This window comes from Saccostrea echinata, unplaced genomic scaffold (assembly GCF_033153115.1).
Source record: "Saccostrea echinata isolate AGI-Se365-2 ecotype Australia unplaced genomic scaffold, CSIRO_AGI_Sech_v1 ptg000006l, whole genome shotgun sequence".
Classification (NCBI taxonomy): Eukaryota; Metazoa; Mollusca; class Bivalvia; order Ostreida; family Ostreidae; genus Saccostrea; species Saccostrea echinata.
In genome coordinates, this window is record NW_026889755.1 from 14092028 (window position 1) to 14114177 (window position 22150).

At 33.3% G+C, this 22150-nt stretch overlaps 1 protein-coding gene across 1 annotated transcript; it reads left to right on the forward strand.

The window, feature by feature from the left end:
- Window positions 1–7198: 7198 nt before the first annotated feature.
- On the forward strand, window positions 7199–19041 carry LOC133180277 (uncharacterized). Its single transcript, XM_061314820.1, has 6 exons — window positions 7199–7578; window positions 12176–12310; window positions 14534–14746; window positions 15786–15841; window positions 17978–18112; window positions 18507–19041. The coding sequence occupies exons 1-6, from the start codon at window positions 7339–7341 to the stop codon at window positions 18544–18546; spliced, it is 819 nt and encodes a 272-aa protein (XP_061170804.1). The 5' UTR covers window positions 7199–7338; the 3' UTR covers window positions 18547–19041.
- Window positions 19042–22150: the final 3109 nt, after the last annotated feature.

Below are 22150 nucleotides of genomic sequence, written 5' to 3' on the forward strand. Positions count from 1 at the left end.
CAATTACATCTGGTAGCACAGTTAACATCTTGATTATTACCTGTTATCAGTGGCAATAAGCAGATTAGCTACCAGTAAACACTGCATGACAGCCATTTTTGTTTTGACTTGTCAGTATTTTACAAATCGAAGAAGGTAAAAAATCCGGATTTTTTCGAAATTGGTAGAAACAGCAATTAAAAAAATAGAGAGAGACATGCAATGGGGAGGGTTCAGAATTTGTAGACTCTCGATAAAATCATAGTTGACAGCTCACCTTCTTCTACCATTCGGCACATGTGTTTTTTTCTAAGTTTCTGTGATTTGCTTTTATAAACACAGGTTTGACAAAAGCGGATTGAAAATTTCCGATTTTATTTTTTTTTTGAAATGCAAATTTTTAGAGTCGGCGGATCCGTAAAATTAAAAATCAAATTATGGTCGCCTCACCTTCATTCACTTGAGAGCTTACTAAGGCGAAATGGGAATACTTAATTTTACAGTTTAGGCAAGATGGGAACAAACCCTTTAACCTTGCTGATACGTTTTAAGTGGAATGGGCTATACACACGGCTTCCACATTTCATAGGTTTATTTCTTGTGACAAGACCTTTTATTTGGGTACCATTAATTTTGACCTCTTGATTGCTTGACCTAGGATTTACACATTTTTACAAGAAAAATACCAAACTTTAAACTTGGCCTTAATTTTGATCAGTAGGTGCTTTCATGTTTAACATGTGTATTCAATGTGGATTGTCAACAGGTATAAATATGTTTGATCTTGACCCTAGAGTTTGAACCACTTTAAAGAAAAATTTAACCTCGTCAATTTACTTTGGAACAGGAAGTATTAGGGATTACTTATTTTACATGTGTATTCCTTGTGACAGAACTTTCTTCTCATACCTACAATTTGAACCCTTTGACCTTGACCTTCGAGTATGACATATATTTGAGAAACTTCAACTTTGCCTTAGGCTTCTATACAGGGGCATCAGTGTTTCACAAACACATCTTGCATTATTATTTGGTGGTGTCTCGATCCATATGAGGGCAAAATTCCCGAGAGAGATGTTTTCACAACAAACAAACAAATTACTTAAGAAAATATAAAACATGAATATCTTGGTCATGCACATCTCTGCATGAAAAAAAACAGCTTTTCAAATACTGTAACCATATTTTAACCCTTTCAAAACACTCAGCTTTTCTGGTTTCCTTATCATATAACATCTGTCGTGACGTGTTGTCCACCTGTTTGTCTGAAAACTTTTTACATTTTTAACTCCTCTAGAACCACTGGGCCAATTTTACCCAATTCATATAGAAATATGTACTTTTGTATGTCAGACTGTCCATCGGTCTCAATATAAATATTAATCTTGGTCATCACGATCATATCTACTGAATGAGAAGAGACAAGGTATTCATATCAAACATGTATTTCTATTTACCTGTGAGAATGGCACTGTTTTTTTTTTTTTTTTTTTTTTACACATGACCTAAAAGTTTGACGTACTTGTACAAAAATTAAATTGGTATAAATTCATCATTCTGAAAGATAAAAGTTACGGTATTCATATTATAATGCATGTATATTATTACCTGTCATAAGACCTTTCAAATAAATCATGACTTTTGACTCTGTGACCTTTGACCTTGAAGCTTAACCTACTTTTCAAAAATGTTGCATTTGCTTATAATTTTTGATTGAGAAGAGATATATGACTCTCATATTTGACATGCACATCAATTACTCATAAGAATTGAGATGTTTCCCAGCATGCGATGCTTTTTTTTTTACCCTTTGACATTGATGTTTTACATAATTTTAAAGGACTTCAGGGCTTTTTGCATAAAGAAAGTTCCACGCCACAGCAAGATACGCCCGCAGAAAATTACAATTACAACATATCCTAAGTGCAGGAAATCATTTCAATCTTGATTTTAAGATTTCAATGATTTTTACACATCTTAAAAAATTTGTTTATCCATCTCCTGTGGTGTATGCATTAATTATAACAAATATTGCATCATTCATAGATTTCTATACTGGTTGTGCAGGGTTTAAACTTAACTGAAATTTCCACGAGCCATGTGGGCTCCTGACATTTCAAATTTAGGAGCCCACTGCTAAATTTGTTAGCCCACAGTCTCTGTGATTTTTTTTTTAAAAGCATAGATACTGGGACAAAAAGTAGATACAAATGAAATACATATATAAAGTCATCTGTTTAAAATTGGAGTTCTTACTTTATAAAAATCAGATGTCATATAAATATTGAATCAAAAGAAATGAATTTGTATTCAATAAACATTTTTACTATCTTTTTTTTTTTACTTGGTAATACATGTATATAAATACGTAGCTGTGGTACATGTCTTCAACTGATAAACTGACAATGACACAATAAGATTTTATAGGTTAAATATTTTAAATACAACATATCTAAATAGGTGAAAACACTTACTATTCATATGACTGAGTAGTTGGGAGTTAGTAAAATTGTATATCTCTCACGTATCAACCATTTACAGAGGGTTGGAGGAAATTCGGATTAGGAAAAAAGACGATCGTTTTAGGGAATTTCACAAATCCTGTAGTACTTTAAATGGAAAAGATGAAGGATATTTACGAACAATAGGACCATACTGCTGTGATTTATTTCATTTTTCTGTAGTTTTAAATCAAAAACCTGCATGAAATATCTGTTTTTCAGCAGATTTTCAGTAAGGTGACTGGGAATGAATTCGGCCCCCTGCAGAATTTTTATTCGCCACGTGGGCGAGCAACTTACAAATTTTATGAGCCCACACCAATTTTTACTCGCAATTTGCGAGTGGGCGAGCGTTAAGTTTAAACCCTGTTGTGTTAGACCTTGCCAAATGCCTATCATATCAAACACTATCAAATTAGTCTTCACAACTTAATTTATACCTAATTAATTTTGAAAATAAAAGACTGGTTATCAAATATAAACTGACCAACAGTTCTTCTGCCTAACTCCCAAAGGATACAGATAAGACCATTCTATGAAGAAATGAAAGAGCCATGCAGCTAGCCTTCCTACATTGAACACATTAATTAATCTTTAACTGGATGCTTTTCTACTCATTACTCCCAAAAGATTGTTGGATCTCCACTATCTACCATAAAACATTTTCAAAACTTATAAAACATCAATGATTTTTTTTTAGATATAATGTCACACAGTTTTCAATATGAAATTCATATGGACATGCTGATTTCACCCCCACCCCCATAAAATTAGTTTTTAAGTTCATAATACTATGTAATATCAAAATAGTTTAATAGGCAATATCAAATTAGTTTTCATTACTTGTCATAAAATTCATTTTAAAACTTGGGCTAGCCAACAAGTTATTTTTAATCCAACAGGCTTACCCATTTGGCCCAATACTCAAGGAATATAGATAGCACCGATGCTGTTACAGGCAGCTACTCCTCACACTAAACTCATTAATTTCTCTCTCTAATTTGACGATGCTTTTACAGCTACTCCTCACTAAAAAAAACTCATTAATTTCTCTCTCTAATTTGACATGCAATTTTCTGTTATCGAAATTCTTCTTCACCAGTGCTTGAAAATTACGTACACTCATGCGAGTGGTGGAATTTCTCTTAACATACATAATATTTGTTATAGATTGCTGTCAAGTATATGCTAAAAAAAAAAGTATTTTCTTGATTTAACATTTTTCTAATAAGGATAGTGCAAAAGTTTTAGATTTTTTGAATGTGTAAATGAATAGAAAAAGACATTTAAAAAAAAAAAAAAATTTCACTTAAATTAAAGGTCACAGTGAAAATGAAATAGGTCACGACACACCTTCTACCTTGAAATGACCAAGTTTAATGATTCTAAGTCTACTAGTTTTCTAGTTATGGACCAGACAGGGTTTTTCCATATTTGGCTATAATTTTTTAATTATAGGTCAGAGCGACCTACTTCTTGTGCGCAACACACCTTCTACCCAATATGTATAAGCTGACAAAGTTTGATAACTCTAGACCTTATAGTATTAAAGTTATGAGCCGATATGAGAAAAGCTAACAGACAGACACAAACCCTATAACATATTATTATATAGTCTATCTATAGTCCCTATATAATCTATACAAACGCAAACAGTTCATAACACTACATATTCACTGGATTTTAGGCCGTATTCACCGGAGGGTCAATTCGCATGCAACAGCATTGTGACGTCACAATCAAAATATCAAACAACGTTGTAAACAATGGATGCAACGGCCGCAGCGAGCTACGTATCTGTGCAGGAAAACGATTATTCAAACCTTTTTCAGGATTATTTTTTAACATCTGAACGTCTTACACATAGACAAAGTCAGAAAGGAAAACACAGAGGTTACAAACAGTAATCTGGAGATTTTTTTTATTTTCAACAATGGAAGATCGCAAATGAAAATGGTGTCGTCATACAGCCTTGAATGTCTTATCTATACAAATCCCGACTATATAATAAAACAATTATGGACTCTTTTAGTGTTGAATATGGTTTGTTATTCACCAGAAAAATATTCATATTGACCGAGGCGAATTTCTACGTCCAAGGGGCATAACTCTAACAAAAAGGATGCGATCATATTCAAAACAGAACTTGGCCTAGATATTTATCTAATATACCTGTACGCTAAATTTCATTTCAATATGTGCAACCTCTGCAAAGAAAATGAACGGAAACTGCAAATAAGTGGAAATTTTCTAAGTCCAAGGGGCATCACTCTTATAAAAATGGTGCGATCGTACCCAAAAGAGAACTTTACCTACATATTCAGCTCATAAATCTGTATACTAAATTTCATTTTAATATGTGCCACCTCTGCAAAGAAAATGAACGGAAACTGCAAATAAGTGGAATTTTTCTAAGTCCAAGGGGCATAACTCTTACAAAAATGGTGCGATCATACCCAAAACAAAACTTGACCTGTATATTTACTTGATAAACCTGTATAACAAATTTCATTTCAGTATGTGCAACGGTTGTGAAGAAAATGAACGGAAACTAAATGGACCAACAGACCGACCGACGAACAACAGCAAAGCAATATGCCCTCCCTTCTTTGAAGGGGGGCATAAAAAGTTTTACCCCAATTTTCAAGCTTAGCCCTCTAGCCCTTCTGGTTCCAACACCTAAGGCATAAGCAGTTGAGAATGCCAACTATTAATGCAATGATTTATAGCACTAAGCATTACAATGCAATGCTTCAAGATTTATTTGTCTACTCTCTTATTAAGCAGGTCTTATCATTAGTTGCTTCAATTTAAGCATGTAAGTCTTAAGGCCAACTTTTTATCTATGTTAAGCATCCACAAACAAATTGTTTTAGTTAAATATTTGTGAAATTAAAGAAAAACACACATTAATGTTGAAATGTCACAAATGTAAAACTTTAAAACAGGTTGTTCTCTTTTCGGATCAGCATCTCTCTTTTCTAGAATGGTGGAGTGCAGTTATACCATTTTTTTTTCAACATGTCCATTAACTAAATAATAGTTTAAGTTAATCAGTTAATAACAATGACAGAAAATTTCTCAAATGACTGAGAAATTTTACAACTGGACATAAAATGTGCCTTTTCCCTGTGGGTTTGTGTGTCTATTCAGCTTAGAAAGATAGCTTTTCAAATTTGGGGTGGATGCTACACAAATACAAAATATTGGAATGGCCTAAATAAAACAAAATAATGATATTTTAATTCAATTATTTGACGAGTCGACAACATCAATTTCCATGCGTTTGTGGCAATAGTTCTTAAATCAAGAAGACAAGAACTAATCCATCAGTAATTCCCTTGGTCGCCATATTTGACGAACGAAAATTTTCAATATATGCCTACACCAAGTACTTACTTTAAATCTCTTTGATCAGGCTCGAGCAGCAAGTTGGAATTAATAACAATCTTATCTCTAAGGATCTTTGAAGACTTTCTTGAAATCTTTCCAAAAACGATGTCAGATTGCTGTCTATAAAGTGTAACCTGCAAGTCTCTGTCTACTGCAGCTGCAAACACTGGAAATGACAATGACGTCACATTCGGGCAAGGGTAAAAGTAGACTTCCCGACGCCCGACTATCTACAGCCCCGGAACGATATGCACATAGCGCGAGACGAACGTGAGATTACATAAATGTTAAATATGATAAAAAAAATTGATCAATATAAATTGGAAAGATATTTTTTTCTCAAAAAAAGGGATTTAATATAAATATATATAATGCCCAAATGATTTTAAAGCCATTTTATCTGTCATTTGTATGTGTATATATGTACATGTGTTTTTGCATGTTAATTTATGCTGTAAATGTTTTCTTGTGATATTTTAACTGTGATAGTCGGTCTAAGAGCTCTACAGAGCTCATGTTTCTTGTTATGTATTGTATACAATGCCGACTTTAAATAAAATTTACTTACTTACTTACTTACTTAGGGGTTTGTAATCATATATATAGCATGTTAATGAAGACAATAGTCAATTGTCACATTTGTTACTTCAGTATATAAACAGTGTCACCCCTTGGGTAAAATATTTTTTTTTGATATGGTCAAAAACAGTAAAGGGAAAGACACCTCCCGTCGTTTTTGTGTTAATCCTGTTATTTTAAAATCACACTTTAAATTGTATTTTATAAAATTACTTTGGTATAAATAATTTATTTCTTTCACATATTTTTATAACGTATTTCATTTAAAAAGTATATATATCTTTCCCAATTTATCTTTTTAAGTTATTGTTAACAGTACCGTCATTTAAACGCATTCACTAAAATTCACAATGTTTAATGGAAAAGATTGTTTTAATAAAAAAAAACTCTCCACTAGGCCCTAAATATCCAATTGTCAAAGGTTATCAGAGAAAAACTGCATATTATGACCATTTAATTTATGAAATTCACATTCATATCGCTTACAGATAATTATATATAAGGTATTTAAAATTATTTTTACATAATTATTATGTTATAAAGCTTGACACTAAAATGTATCATTTCTTCATCTTTTTTTATTATTTTTTTTTTTATTATTATTTGTCCGTAATCTTTTCATCTCCAAACATTCGGATGGCCTCAGCTGACTACATCTTATAAAATTCACAATTTTTCGGTACTTTCCGACAAGCGGATAAACCACGAGGTTGTTTAGCCTGGTTCCCTGTCCCTATTTTGCTTCGTACACTCCGCGTCACTGTAAGGATGAGCCAGTGGACCAGGTTAGAGGTTGTTTCACCGACCTCCGACGGAAGGACCCGAATGGTTTTCCCGCCGCACGTGCAGCGTCAGATTAATTCCCGCGCTCAGATCAGTGAAACGAATGATGGCCAGAAATATGCTAAGAACAAAAGTCTACATTTTGACAGAAAAGATTAGGCGGAAAAACGACCGGGGCTCTTTCCTAATCACCATGGCCTATGTAGACCTTGAGAAATCCGTCAAACAAATTACATTACCACACCTGAAGCACTTTGAAAACAGCCTTCAAAAAGGAAAATATTATTTGTGCTCTAATGTAGCAGCCATCGGCGACACTGTCCGCCTTACAGAATCCTCAAAGGTAAGAACATTCTACACTTTATTCCAAGATAGAAATGCCTATAATTTTACTTATCATTTATGCTACCAACAGTTCAGGGCCCCAATATCTTGGTCTTTTATTTCTTGTGAAAGACAGAAAGAGGGATGAGAAGGGAAGAGGTATTTATTACTCTTACAGTTTACAGTTGACATACACTAAAGTCGCCAATATTACAGGTCACGTCTAGATGTTTCATTGCAAAGTTCTTCAATCCTGCTTTTATCACAAGGGGATACAGTTTAAGCTTTATTGTCCCCTAAAAATTTTGTTTTTAAAAAGTTATGAAATTAACATTAACAATAGTTGAGAAGATGAATATGATAAATCGTTAAAGAATATGAAATAAAGGAGAGGCTTTCTGGAAATATGACGTCATTTGGTACGTTTCTAAGTTTAATGCAGAAAAGCACGTTTCTTTCCTAATTTTCCTTTTAAAAATTGTCTCCCACTGTCGCCCACTTTCATTTTTAGCTCACCTGAGCTGAAAGCTCGGGTGAGCTTTTCTGATCAACCGTTGTCCGTCTGTCTGTAAACTTTTTACACTTTCAACTTCTTCTCTAGAACCACTGGGCCAATTTTAATCAAACTTGGTGCAAATCATCCTTGGGTGAAGGGAAATTTAAATGGTTTAAACCAAGGGCCAAGACCCCTTCCAACGGGAGATAATCAAGAAAATACAAAAATACGGTGGGGTCATTAAAAAATCTTCTCCTCAAGAACCACTGGGCCAGAAAAGCTGAAACTTGTGTGGAAGCATCCTTAGGTAGTGTAGATATTAAATTGTTAAAATTATGACCCCCGGGGGTAGGGCGGGGCTTTAATAGGGAATCCAAGTTTTACATAGAAATATATAGAACAAATCTTTAAAAATCTTCTTAGAAAACACTGGGCCAGGGAAGCTGAAACTGATATGGAAGCATCCTTGGGTAGTGTAGATATTAATTTGTTAAAATCATGAACCCCGGGGGTAGGGCAGGGCCACAATAGGGAATCCAAGTTTTACATAGAAATATATATAGAACAAAAAGATCTGCATCAGCTAAGTTACTCAGGTGAGCGATGTGGCCCATTGGCCTCTTGCTGGATATATAAAATGCTATAAACAGGTCCAGGAAAATCACTATATTTAGCTATATAGGTATATCTACCTATATAGCTTTATTTACCTATAAAATATTGCTATATTTAGCTATTTTGGAATAAGTTTCAGTTTTATGAAAAGCAGACAAAAAGTCGCACAATGAGTCAGTATTAGTTTTCAACATATATATCAAAATCTTTCTGAAAGAAAATTCCACTGAAAATTAATGTCTTGTGCAATTTTTAGGTCACCTGAGTAACTCGGATGACCTATTGCCATCTGTTTTCGTCCATCGTTGTGTGTTAACATTTGAACATTTTCAGCTTCTTCTCTGATACCACTGAACCATTTTCTACCAAATTTGGTATGCAGCATCTATGGATGAAGGGGAACAAATATTGTGAATTTCATGGTCCCCGTCCCCCTGGGGCCTGAGGGGTGGGGCCAAACCTACTAAAATTATTGCAATCTTAAAAAATCTTCTTCTTTACTCCCTGACATCAAGCAGACAAACTGTTAGCATGAATGTAATAAGCAATGAGTCCTCTACCTAAATTGTGAAATTTATGGCCCCAGGGTCAGAGGTTCTAGTGCTAGGGCGGGACTATATATATTATATAGTGAAAATGCATTATTTCTTTGAAAATCATCTTCTCTGCTTCTGGGTATTAGATAGTTATGATGAGCAAGAATGCCTCTTCCACATTTGTTAATTTTATGGCCCCAGGGTTAAGGGTTCTAGTGTTAGGGCGGGGCTCTATAGATTATATATAATGAAAATGCATTTATTCTTTGAAAATCTTCTTGTCTGCTTCTTGGTTTTAAATAAACTAAGTACATAGTTATGATGAAAAAGAGTGCCTCTTCCAGATTTGTGAATTTTATGGCACCAGGTTCAGGGGTTCTAGTGTTGGGGTGGGGCTCTATAGATTATATGTAATGAAAATGCATTTATTCTTTGAAAATCTTCTCAGCTTCTGGGTTTTAAATAAACTAACTAGGTACATAGTTATAATGAGCAAGAGTGCCTCTTCCAGATTTGTGAATTTAATGGCCCCTGGGTCAGGGATTCTAGTGTTAGGGCGGCGCTATATAGATTATATAGTGAAAATGCATTTATTCTTTTAAAATCTTCCTCTCTGTTTCTGAGTATTAAATAAACTAAAATAATTAAGCATAAAGTTATGATGAGCAAGAGTGCCTTTTCCAAAATTGTAAATTTATAGCCCTAGGGTCAGGAGTTCCAGTGTTAGGGCGCGGCTCTATAGATTATATAGTGAAAATGCATTTTTTCTTTAAAAATCTTCTTCTCTGCTTCTGGGTTTGAAATAAACTAACTGAATACATAGTTATGATGAGCAAGAGTGCCTCATCCAGATTTGTTAATTTTATGGCCCCAGGGTTAAGGGTTCTAGTGTTAGGGCGGGGCTCTATAGATTATATATAATGAAAATGCATTTATTCTTTGAAAATCTTCTTGTCTGCTTCTTGGTTTTAAATAAACTAAGTACATAGTTATGATGAAAAAGAGTGCCTCTTCCAGATTTTTGAATTTTATGGCACCAGGTTCAGGGGTTCTAGTGTTGGGGTGGGGCTCTATAGATTATATATAATGAAAATGCATTTATTCTTTGAAAATCTTCTTCTCTGTTTCTGAGTATTAAATAAAATAATTGAGCACATGGTTATGATGAGCAAGAGTGCCTTTTCCAAAATTGTAAATTTTATAGTCCCAGGGTCAGGGGGTGTTAGGACGGCGCTCTATAGATTATATAGTGAAAATGCATTTATTCTTTGAAAATCTTCTTCTCTGCTTCTGGGTTTTAAATAAATTAGCTAAGTACATGGTTATAATGAGAAAGAGTGCCTCTTCCAGATTTGTGAATTTTTATGGCCCCGGTGTCAGGGGTTCTGGTGTTAGGGCGAGGCTCTATAAATTATATAGTGAAAATGCATTTATTCTTTGAAAATCCTTTCTTTGCTTCTGGGTTTTAAATAAATTAGCTAAGAACATAGTTAAAATGAGAAAGAGTGTTTCTTCAAGATTTGTGAATTTTATGGCCCCAGGGTCAGGGGTTCTGGTGTTAGGGTGAGGCTCTATAAATTATATAGTCAAAATGCATTTATTCTCTGAAAATCTTTTTCTCTGCTTCTGAGTATTAAATAAACTAAATAAGTACACTGTAATGATGAAAAAGAGTGCCTCTTCCAGATTTGTGAATTTTATGGCCCTAGGGTCAAGGGTTCTAGTGTAAAGGCGGGCTCTATTGATTATATAGTGAAAATGCATTTATTCTTTGAAAATCTTCTCTGCTTCTGAGTATTAAATAAACTAATTAAGCACATTGTTATGATAAGCAAAAGTTCCTTTTCAAAAATTGTGACTTTTATTGCCCAAGAATCAGGGGTTCAGGTGTTAAGGCTCTTTTGATTATTCAGTAAAAAAAACATTAATTCTTAGAAAATATTTTCCTTTGCTTTTGGGTTTATGCTAATGATCCAAGTATATATATATTAATGATGAAGAAAGGTGCATCTAGCAAAATGATTATTTTTTATGCCCCCCCCCCCTCCTGGGTCAAGGGTTGGTAGGTGGGAGTTACATGGTCTGAAAACAAATTAATGCTTTGAAATGCCCAAATTTTGCATGTACACTAAAGTTAATGCAAGCTATATATTATATAAAAAGAAAGAGTTTCACTATTGTAGTTTTCACACAATAAAACTATAGTCACCCCCCTTTAAATACTTGATAACAACCCTAATCTTCTTTATTTGTGTCACTACAAGACATTTTATTATAACCCCCACAAACAAAGTTTGGGGGGTATATAGGAATCACCTTGTCCGTCTGTCTGTGCAATGGTGTCCGGTCCATATTTTTCTTAGAGGGACATTACAATCTACTACTCCACACTAAGATTGCTCATGACCCAAGGGTGTGTCATGACCTTGACCCAAGGTCATTTGGGCAAGTTCAAGGTCACTGGAAGAAAAATTTCATAATTCGTGTCTGGTACATATCTTTCTTATGGATAAACTTGGTAAATTCTCATTTCACACAAAGATTGCCCATGAAACCCTATTTTGTGTCATGACCTTGACCCAAGATCATTTGGGGAAGTTCAAGGTCACTGGAAGAAAAATTTCATAATTCGTGTCTGATCCATATCTTTCTTATGGATAAACATGGTAGGTTCTCATTTCACACAAAGATTGCCCATGACCCAATTGTGTGTCATGACCTTGACCCAAGGTCATTTGGGGAAGTTCAAGATCACTGTTAGAAAAATTTCATAATTTGTGTTTGATACATATCTATTATGGAAAATATTACTTCTAAAAAATCCAGCGGGGGGTATTTTGTCCAGTTTGGACAGTTCTTGTTGTATCATAATAGATTTAGACAAGTAGATCGAAATATCTGAGTACCTTAACAAAGCACCTGCTCTACTAAATATTGCTGAAATCTGAACAAAATTGACATGTTTTAAGGTTTTTGAAACATCTCCATTCGAAATGAACCAATCTGTCATTGACACATACCTCAACCCACCACAAGAAACAGTCGAGGAAATTCTCCAATCACCACAAAAAAGAATGGTTTCAGTCAGAGGTATTTTACGAAAAGTAAGCATAAATTTATTTCTTTCTTTTATATAAGGCTCAAGTGAACTTTTCTGATCACATTTGTCCGTTGTCTGTCCGTCTGTATACTTTTTAGCTCATCTGAGCTGAAGGCTCAAGTGAGCTATTCTGATCACATTTTGTCTGGCGTCCTTCTGTCCGTCTGTCTGTAAACTTTTAACATTTTAGACTTCTTCTCAAGAACCGCAGGGCCAATTTCAACCAAACTTGCCACAAAGCATCCTTGGGTAAAAGGGATTCAAGTTTGTTCAAATGAAGGGCCACACCCTTTTCCAAGGGGAGATAATTATGAATTAGAGAAAAATTAATGGCATTTTTAAAAAATCTTCTTCCCAAAAACCACTGAGCCAGGAAAGATGAAACTCACATGGAATCATCCTCAGGTAGTGTAGATTCAAGTTTGTTCAAATCATGACCCCCGGGGCTAGGGTGGGGCCAAAATGGCCGACTCAAGTTTTACATAGGAATATATAGGAAAAATCTTTAAAAATCTTCTTTTCAAGAACCACTGGGCCAGGAAAGATGAAACTTATGTGGAATCATCTTCAGGTAGTGTAAATTCAAGTTTGTTCAAATCATGACCCCTGGGCTAGGGTGGGGCCAAAATGGCCGACCCAAGTTTTACATAGGAATATATAGGAAAAATCTTTAAAAATCTTCTTCTCAAGAACCGCTGGGCCAGGAAAAATGAAACTCATGTGGAATCATCCTCAGGTAGTGTTGATTCAAGTTTGTTCAAACCATGACCCCCGGGGCTAGGGTTGGGCAAAAATAGCCGACCAAAGTTTATATAGGGATTTATAGGGAAACCTTTAAAATCATCTTTACAAGTACTTCAAACCTATGATTGGTGATATTAATATGGAATCATCTTCAGGTAGTGTAGATTCAAGTTTGTTCAAATCATGAACCCCTGGGGGGTTAAAATTCAATCCCCCCCCCCCCCCAGTAAACTTTCATTTCTGATCTGATATGTGCTTTTTCGTAGCCAATGTGCTCAGGTGAGCACTGTGGTCCCTTGGCCTCTTGTCACATTTACTTCTCCTCAAGAACCACTGGGCCAATTTTGACCAAACTTGGTACAAAGCATCCTTGGGTGAAGGGCAATTTAAATTGTTAAAATGAAGGGACATATCCCCTCGCAAGGGGAGAAAATCAAGGAAAGACAAAAATAGGGTTGGGTCATTAAAAAATCATCTTCTCAAGAAACACTGGCCCAGAAAAGCTGAAACTTATGTGGAAGCATCCTGGTATATTATAGATTCTAAATTATTCACATCATGACCCCCATGGGAAGGGCGGGCCCACAATGGGGAATCAGTTTTATATAGAAATATATAGGAAAAATCTTTGAAAATCTTCTTCTCTAGAACCACTGGGCCAGAAAAGCTGAAACTTATGTGGAAGCATCCTGGTATAGTTTACATTCCTAATTGTTCACATCATGACCCCCGGGGGAAGGGCAGGGCCACAATTGGGTATCAAAATTTTACATGGAAATATATTGGAAAAATCTTTAAAAATCTTCTTCTCAAGAACTGCTGGGCCAGGAAAGCTGAAACTTATGTGGAAGCATCCTGGTATAATGTTGATTCTAAATTGTTGAAATAATGACCCCCAGGGGAAGGGCGGGGCCACAATGGGGAATCAAAGTTTTATATTGAAATATAAAGGAAAAATCTTTGAAAATCTTCTTCTCAAGAACCACTGGGCCAGAAAAAGTGAAACTTATGTGGAAGCATTCTGGGGTAGTGTAAATTCTAAATTGTAGGAATCATGACCCCTGGGGGAAGGGCGGGGCCATTGTAGGGAATCAAAGTTTTACGTAGAAATATATAAGAAAGATCTTTGAAAATCTTCTTCTCAGGAACCACTGGGCAAAAAAAGCTCAAACATATGTGCCCATGGAAGGATCATTGGGTAGTATAAATTTCAAAATGTCTAAATTATGATCAGTGGGGTAGGGTGGGGATGCATTATGTATAACAAGAGGGAAATCCGGTAAAGAACAGAATGGTCAAAGCTTCTCAGGTGAGCGATGTGGCCCATGGGCCTCTTGTTATAGATACTTGTGAACATTCTTTTTAGAAAACATGATCATAATGATTATAATGTACAGTAATAATGTACAAAGATCACGTACATTTTATATTTTTACAATTAAATTGTATAACATATTTCTAATATACAAAGTATTTGTTCAAGTCATCACAGATCATAGAATCGCCCAATAGTAAGAGGAAGGAGATAACAATAGAGTCGATGGAAGGTACTTCCCGAGTAGTTTGTAAATTGTGGGGAGACCATGCCGACAAGTGTCTGCCGCAGAATGATGAAGTCGTGACTGTCTGCAACGTAGAAGTTGCAACATTTAAAGATATAATTTCACTAAATTCAACCCTGCTTACTTCCATAAAGGTATGAACTGAAATTCTTGTTCTCTTAACATTTACATTTTTAGGTCACCTGAGTAAAGTTACATCACCTGAGTAAACTCAGGTGACCTATTCCTATCCATTTTCATCCGTCAGCGTACAGTAATGTTTGAACATTTTGAGCTTCTTTTCTGAAGCCAGTAAACCAATTTCAACCAAATTTGGCATAAAGCATGCATGTAAAACAAAAATTGTTAATTTCATGATCCCTGTCGCCTGCAGGATGGAACCAAAACCACTCAAATTAGTGCAATCTTGAACAAGATGTGTTTGGAAAACACTATTCACCCATCTTCAACACAATTTAAAAAAAAAAAAACACTTTTAGCATATGGGCCATAGTCAAGGGCACAAGATCACAGATCTTGATGTCATTCAAAAGAACTTGATTAGTAAAATATGCATACCAAATATGAAGTCTCTATCTCTCATTGTTCAAAAGTTATGCTGAAGATTCAAAACAGATATTTTTAGCATATAGGACACTGTCAAGGTCACAAGGTCATTGACCGTAGTGTTGTATGAAACGACTTAATCAGTGGCATATGCATACCAAATTTAAAGTCTCTATCTTTTATGGTTCATAAGAAAAGGTGAAAGTTAAATTCACAGAAAAAAAATATTTTTAGTATATCGGTCAAGGTCACAGAGTCATTGCTCTTGATGTCATTTGAAAGAGCTTAATTAATAATTTTTTTCTTCCTTTATTTTAATAACATACCAGTTGAGCTAAAGACTTAACACACACTTCTGGTTTATTCATTCTTTTGAAACCTTGAAAAGTGGCCACATGTGTAGCCAATTTCTTGTTCTCAAACAAGTCATCTCTTAAATCAGGTTTGACTGTAGTGAAAATGCATGCTCCTGTCTATTTTACAAATAGAAAAAATAATGTAAAACTTGCAGATCTATAAGAAAAAAAATACATTCAAGTGAGTCTTTTCAAGCAAAGGATTAAGTTGCATGAACTTTCCACTTTAATGCTTTAATTAAAAATCATTACAACAATTTTTCTATCATAGGAATCCGAAGAGAACACCATAGTCGAAGGAAAAGTCGAAGGGGTAGATTTTAGAGAGTAAGTCATTAAATTTTATTCTTCTTCACTGACTACAGCTGAAAGATTACTTGACATTTTGTGATCACATATCCTATTATTTTTAGGTCACCTGAGCCGAAGGCTCAAGTGAGGTTTTCTGATCACATTTTGTCCAGTGTCCATCTGTCTGTCTGTCCGTCTGTAAACTTTTCACATTTTCGACTTTTTCTCAAGAATCACTAGGCCAATTTCAACCAAAATTGCCACAAAGTATCATTGGGTGAAGGAAATTCAAGTTTGATCAAATGAAGATAATTGGCAATTAAGGTCCCAAAATGGCCGACCAAAGTTTCATATAGGAAATATAGGAAAAGTTTTTTTAAAATCTTGTCTAGAATAGCATAGTCATTATTCATCATATTTACATAGAAGCATCCTCAGCTGGTGTAGATTCAAGTTTGTTCAAATCACCGCTTAATGTTTTTTCAAATCAAAGCTTAATGACCAACATTCAGTAAAAACATTCCACAAATTTTGCTTCTTCTAATATTTTGTCATCAGTTTAACTCTGGTTTTGAATAAACATGCGTATATGTAGGCTCTTTATGAAAGCACATTAGCTTTAATTTCTCATAACTATCTTTGAAAGTTGAAATTGCGATTATTTGTCTTTCTGAGTAACAATCATTATATTAGTCACAGGATCCCAAATTACCTCGATCACATGGTCATCATATTACTTACCAATGCAGCATGAGACTGATATTATGCTAAAGTCATAGGTGCAGCTTACTAATTTTAAATTGTTTAAATGAAATGCATATTTTTGAAATCAAAATGATGTTTTTGTCGATTTCCATAAGATACTCTGCTCTCATTTCTGTTACATATTTCTATAATAACACTAACCTGGTTCCCCTAACCAGTTTACAAATGCATTTTACAAGAACTAATTAATAGTTGTACATACAACTAGTTTGTTTTGCTTAATTCTTTGCAAGCGTGTCTTGTTTTGGCATTGGGTTACGAATAGAAATTAATGCAGCTTTGTGGATATTGGACACCTGAGCTTACAATAAGGCCACAATAACTTAATTTGTTATAGTTTAGGGTCCTCCACACACCCACAGCTTATGTTCGCATATTATTGAGCATTACTTTTAACAAACATATCAACCTTTAAAAACTGTCCAGGGATTAAGATATAATTTATACTGATTTTTTAAAATAATTATTTCACAAGTTTCAAGAAATTTTTCCCGAGGCGTTTTCATACCTAGCAAAAAAAATTTGCCTTACCCTTTCGTATATTTTTAAGCTCACAGAATAACCATAAAAACTCAATTTTATCGATCAACACATTTTTTACAGAAATTTATTTTATTTATAAGAAGTACATAAAACTCTTTTTCTTTGAAATACATCACGAGAAAAATCAACAAGGACTCCTTTTGAAGAGAAGAAACATTAATGAATTAGATTACATAAAAAAATTGAATTAAAATTAAATGCACTGATGTAGAAAAAACATTTTCAAAATCTCTGGTATCAAAGTTCCTTTTTGGAGTTATCTTTCCTGTTGCTCGGGACTCAAAAACTTTGGCAAGTCTCCGCTTACGTCACCATACTATTATAATTTAGTAATATACTAGCCACTGAACTGGACAAAAATAAAAGAGAAAAACTATAAACGCACACTATTTTATCAATATTTATAAACACACAATGAGATAATGTATTATTGAAACGTACAAATTAGTGTGCCGAAATTTCAACATGTTCAACTACACAGTATCAAAAACAGACTCGGTTGATTAGCCTGAAAGTGTAAATAACCTATACTTTTCTCGTCATACACATCGGTACCTGTTGTCTAGGAATTATTATCTTTATAATAATAATCCAAGACGTCTATTGTTCTTTTATTGAAAAAAAAAAATACCGCAATCCTTTTCATCGGTCACTCCGTGATCATCATGCCATGTGTTTATTGTTTACAAACAGTGGAAGGACAATTTGTTCATGTATTTTCTCAATAAAATCGGAAGTAAAAGTATTTTTTCTCTATATACGTCACAGGTCACATGGTGTGGAGGACCCTTAAATAAAGAAATTTGAAAAAAAAATTCTTAAACTAGCCATAGTGACTCAAAGATCATCTTTTTTTTCATCTAGGGACTTCAGCTATCTCATCATTGACACAAAAACTTATAAAGTAAAAACAACGGAACTGGAAAGAATATTTCCCAGAGGGTTCGAACAAGACATACATATCAAAGGAAGCGCTCATGGATTTACCATTGTTGAACTGTAAAGTTATTTATATAACTATATATATAATCATGATCTCAAAAACTCTCATTAAAATAATTATATAATCATGATCTCAAAATCTCTCATTAAAATAATTGCAAACATTATCAATAATGCAAAATTTCAACTTTTTACTTTTAATATATCTAGTATTACAGATTGTACCTCTTCAACAAATATAATTATTTGGAAAAAAATTTCTTCGGTATTATCAATGAGGTCAAAAATTTATATATTACAACATTGCAAATACTATCAATATAAAGTATATCAAAACATTTTTACTATTAATCCATTTTTAATGAAACTCTTGAAGAAATAGATCTTCACAATATTTTTAAAGTACTTTCATGCAACTTTAATTTTCATTCATAATTCTTCATTTTTCCAGAGAGAAGATCAACCCAGCAAAGAAACCTAAGAGAGATTAAACTTTTCAAGAAAAGTACTTCTTTTGAACAATTTGAACAACGCCCATTTCATTTCAGCTATAATTCAAAGCTCAAATAAGCTTTTCTAATCATAATTTGGTCGTCTGTCTAGCTGTCCGTCTGTCTGTAAACATTTCATATTTTTAACTTCTTTTCAAGAACCACTGGACCAATTTCAATAAAACTAAACACAAAGCATCCTTGACCACAGAAGACTCAACTACTATCTTCATATGAAAGGCCATGTATGACCTCTTATAAAGGGAAATAATGAAGACATAATTAAAATTTTGTGGCATGTTTGTAAATCTCCTCATCAAGAACCACAGAGTTGGGAAAATATAAAACTAATCTGGAAACATCTTCAAGTATTGCACATTACAAAATTTGATTTTTAAATTATGACCCCCAGATATAGCCTGAGGCCACCAGATATGATCAAAGTTTAACATACGAATATATAAGAAAAAACTTTAAAAAATCTTCTTAAAGACAACAAATCCATGATCTTTGACATCTTATATGTATGCATCCTCAGGTAGTCATTTAATTAGTTCAAATCATTAAATGTCCCCTCATGAAAGGGTGCTTTTCAAATGAAAATCATATTTTTAGTACAAATATTTATAGGAAAAAATTGAAAATCTCTCAAGAATAACAAAGCCAAAATTGCTCATATTTACAAAAAAAAAAAAAAGTTGTGTTATTATATTTGTATAAATCATGACCCCAAGGGTTAAGGTAATTAAACAGTGGACAATCAAATTTAATAAACGAATATATATTAAACAAATATTTCCTTCTGAAACAGCTTCAAAAACATGCCATTGGAAATATACATATCAAAACATACACAACGCCATCCTTAAAGAAATGTTTGTTTAGAATTGCCACCTGGGGGGTTTCAGACCCATGAGGGAGGGAGGTTTTTTTTTTTTTTTTAATTGAAGCTAAATGATTAAAAAATCTTGGTGAACAGTAAAGATTTTCAATAATTTTCTTTCTTTTATTTATTGATATGTTTTGTTTTGTTTTGAAAAATTATATATAGCACTACACAGAATGGTACTCATATATCAATCTAATTCAGATGTTAGATCTGAACATTTATTAGAATTCACCTTAAACGTCAAACTTCTATTTTATTTAAAAAATCATTTTTTAAACAATTTTATCAGTGTATTTCATAGCATTGCTCTTGTTTAACATTACATTTCAAAGACTAGCTTGTGAGTTGTCATACTGTCAGATATTTTTCATTTCTTATCCTTGCAATTTTCTAACTGGGATCTGAACAATCTTTTTTATTTCAACATAAGGGACTTAGCCTCTCAAGTTCAATGTTGAATCTATTGAGATATTCAATACCAAACAAAGTATAATTTTATTTTGGCCCAAGTATTGTAGATTCAAATTTGTTTACAACATTACCAAATGATGGAGAATGGGGAAACAATGCTGAGTCAAGGCTTTACATATAACAATAAAGGATTTTTTTTATAAGTTTTCTCAACAACATAATCATGATTAGTGATCTTTTTATGAAAACATCCACACATAATTCTGTCAACATGTTTTCAAATTTTAATTCCTAGGCTTCAAACTTTTATTTAGAAAACCCATAGCACATCAACACATTAACATCTATATTAAACCATTGTCATTTAGTGTAGATTCAAGTTAATTCATATAACCCCCCACCCCCTTAAGTTGTATGTTTGGACGTTTTAGCCACACTGGATTTCATTTTGCTTTCTTCTTGGCCGTGACATGTATTACTAACAGGTGAGCAATGTCACTCATGGTCGCACCACTTCTTTATTGCTGACCTTTTTCTTGCAGAAGTGCACATGTTTTTATTGATTTTTATTATCAAGTAACCTTGGTAAACAGGTTTCAAGTTTTCAAGTTTTTATGGCAAATTTGAAAGCATTTTTTTTATACCTCACTTTTTATAAATATGATTAGAGGTCATATTGTTTGGTCTATGCATTCGAAACAATTTAACAGAAGAAATTGATCTATTATTTTGAAACCCTATTTCCCAATGTGTAGGGGTAAAATATTTCAAGTGCACAGATATTGTTTGACCAATTGACTTCTCTAGGTCATAAACATGCTTTTCTTAAATTTGTCACAAGTTCAGTTTTACAAGCAAAAACACTTTATTTACTCATTATTAGTGCAACAAAAATTAATCAATAGCTTCTAAGGCTACCACCATATCATTTCAAAAACAACCGCAATGATCTTTTTCTTTTTTTTCTTTTATAGTTTTCCAGGTTTAAAAAAAACATTGAGTTATTCCCCACCTCATTAATTCTATCTTAAATGATAGATAATTTATTAGAAAACGATATATATCTTCAAAATTCACAATATTTTATGAATAAATATTCAAAGAAATATTTGGAATAACATAATTTCAAGTTGAATACATATTACAACTTAAAAGAAAACCTACCTGATGCATTTAATTTTTGGGCCTGAGAAACTATTAATTTTTTTTTAGCCTTAATGAAACCTGTATGCAACATTTATGTCCTATGGACTTGTATTTCTTTTAAACTGTGTCAAATACAACACACATCCATCTTTGAGATAAGATGTTCCAAAAAATACTGGTAACCACATTGTATAATGTGCTCATCGATACTGTTTAACATTTTATTCTTATTATTTCACAAATGCAACCTATTTTTGCAACATTATTAATGTGTGTGAAAAAATCATTACTTGCCTATATCCTGACCACATTATGAAACTTTTTTTTTTATTATATTGTGAACATTTTTGGTAAAGTCCTTTCACAGGATTTTTGAACGAATGTTATCAGTTCTTATTTTGTTGTTTTTACACATAATTATTGTTCCAGCTATTCCAGAAAAAATGTAGTTGGTTGTGGGGGAGGGGGCTAGAAGGCACTTAATACATTTTTTTAGGTAGTAAAGTATACAAATTACTTTCATTTGAAATTTACAGACAGCATACAATGTTCCATCTCAAACACATCACATCGTACAATTTTTGTAGTGAGTATCATTAACTTTGACGAGCGCTATCTATTCAACCTGTAGCAGAAAAAACGCAATTTTTTTATTTTGAATTTAGATGAATGGTGCTATATCAAAAGAATTTCCAATTCAATGTAATGCTGATTGGGGGGAAAAACAATTAACAATACAAGTGGTTAGGTAAAATTAAAAGTGCCTTTTAAACTTTCCATATTACATTTTTTACCTGGAATAGCTCAATGTCAAATTGAAATGACATTACTGAAATAAAAGAATGCAAAATTTGTATATCTCTTCTCATTTGATGTTCTGACTGAAACTTTAGAAAATGCACAATTCAAGTACTAACAGGCGAACTAGTTTACATACATTTTACTCTTAATATTTCATTTAAATTGTGCATTTATTTTTAGTTACATTTCATTTTAGATTTTGGGCATCACTTTTCCCATAACTACATTTTTAGTTTACCACAGCAGAAAGCTCAAGTGAGCTTTTATCGATTGTCTGTTGCTGTTAATGTAGACTTTTTAGTTTCATCTTCTTGATATTGCAACAATTTCTTGAAAAATGAATGACATATACATATT

Bases quoted from the DNA above. Each gene is read 5' to 3' on its own strand.
- LOC133180277 (XM_061314820.1), top strand. From the start codon at position 7,339: ATGATGGCCAGAAATATGCTAAGAACAAAAGTCTACATTTTGACAGAA. The intron at 14,747-15,785 runs GTATGAACTGAA...TTTCTATCATAG, and splicing joins CCCTGCTTACTTCCATAAAG to GAATCCGAAGAGAACACCAT. The intron at 18,113-18,506 runs GTAAAGTTATTT...TCATTTTTCCAG, and splicing joins GGATTTACCATTGTTGAACT to AGAGAAGATCAACCCAGCAA.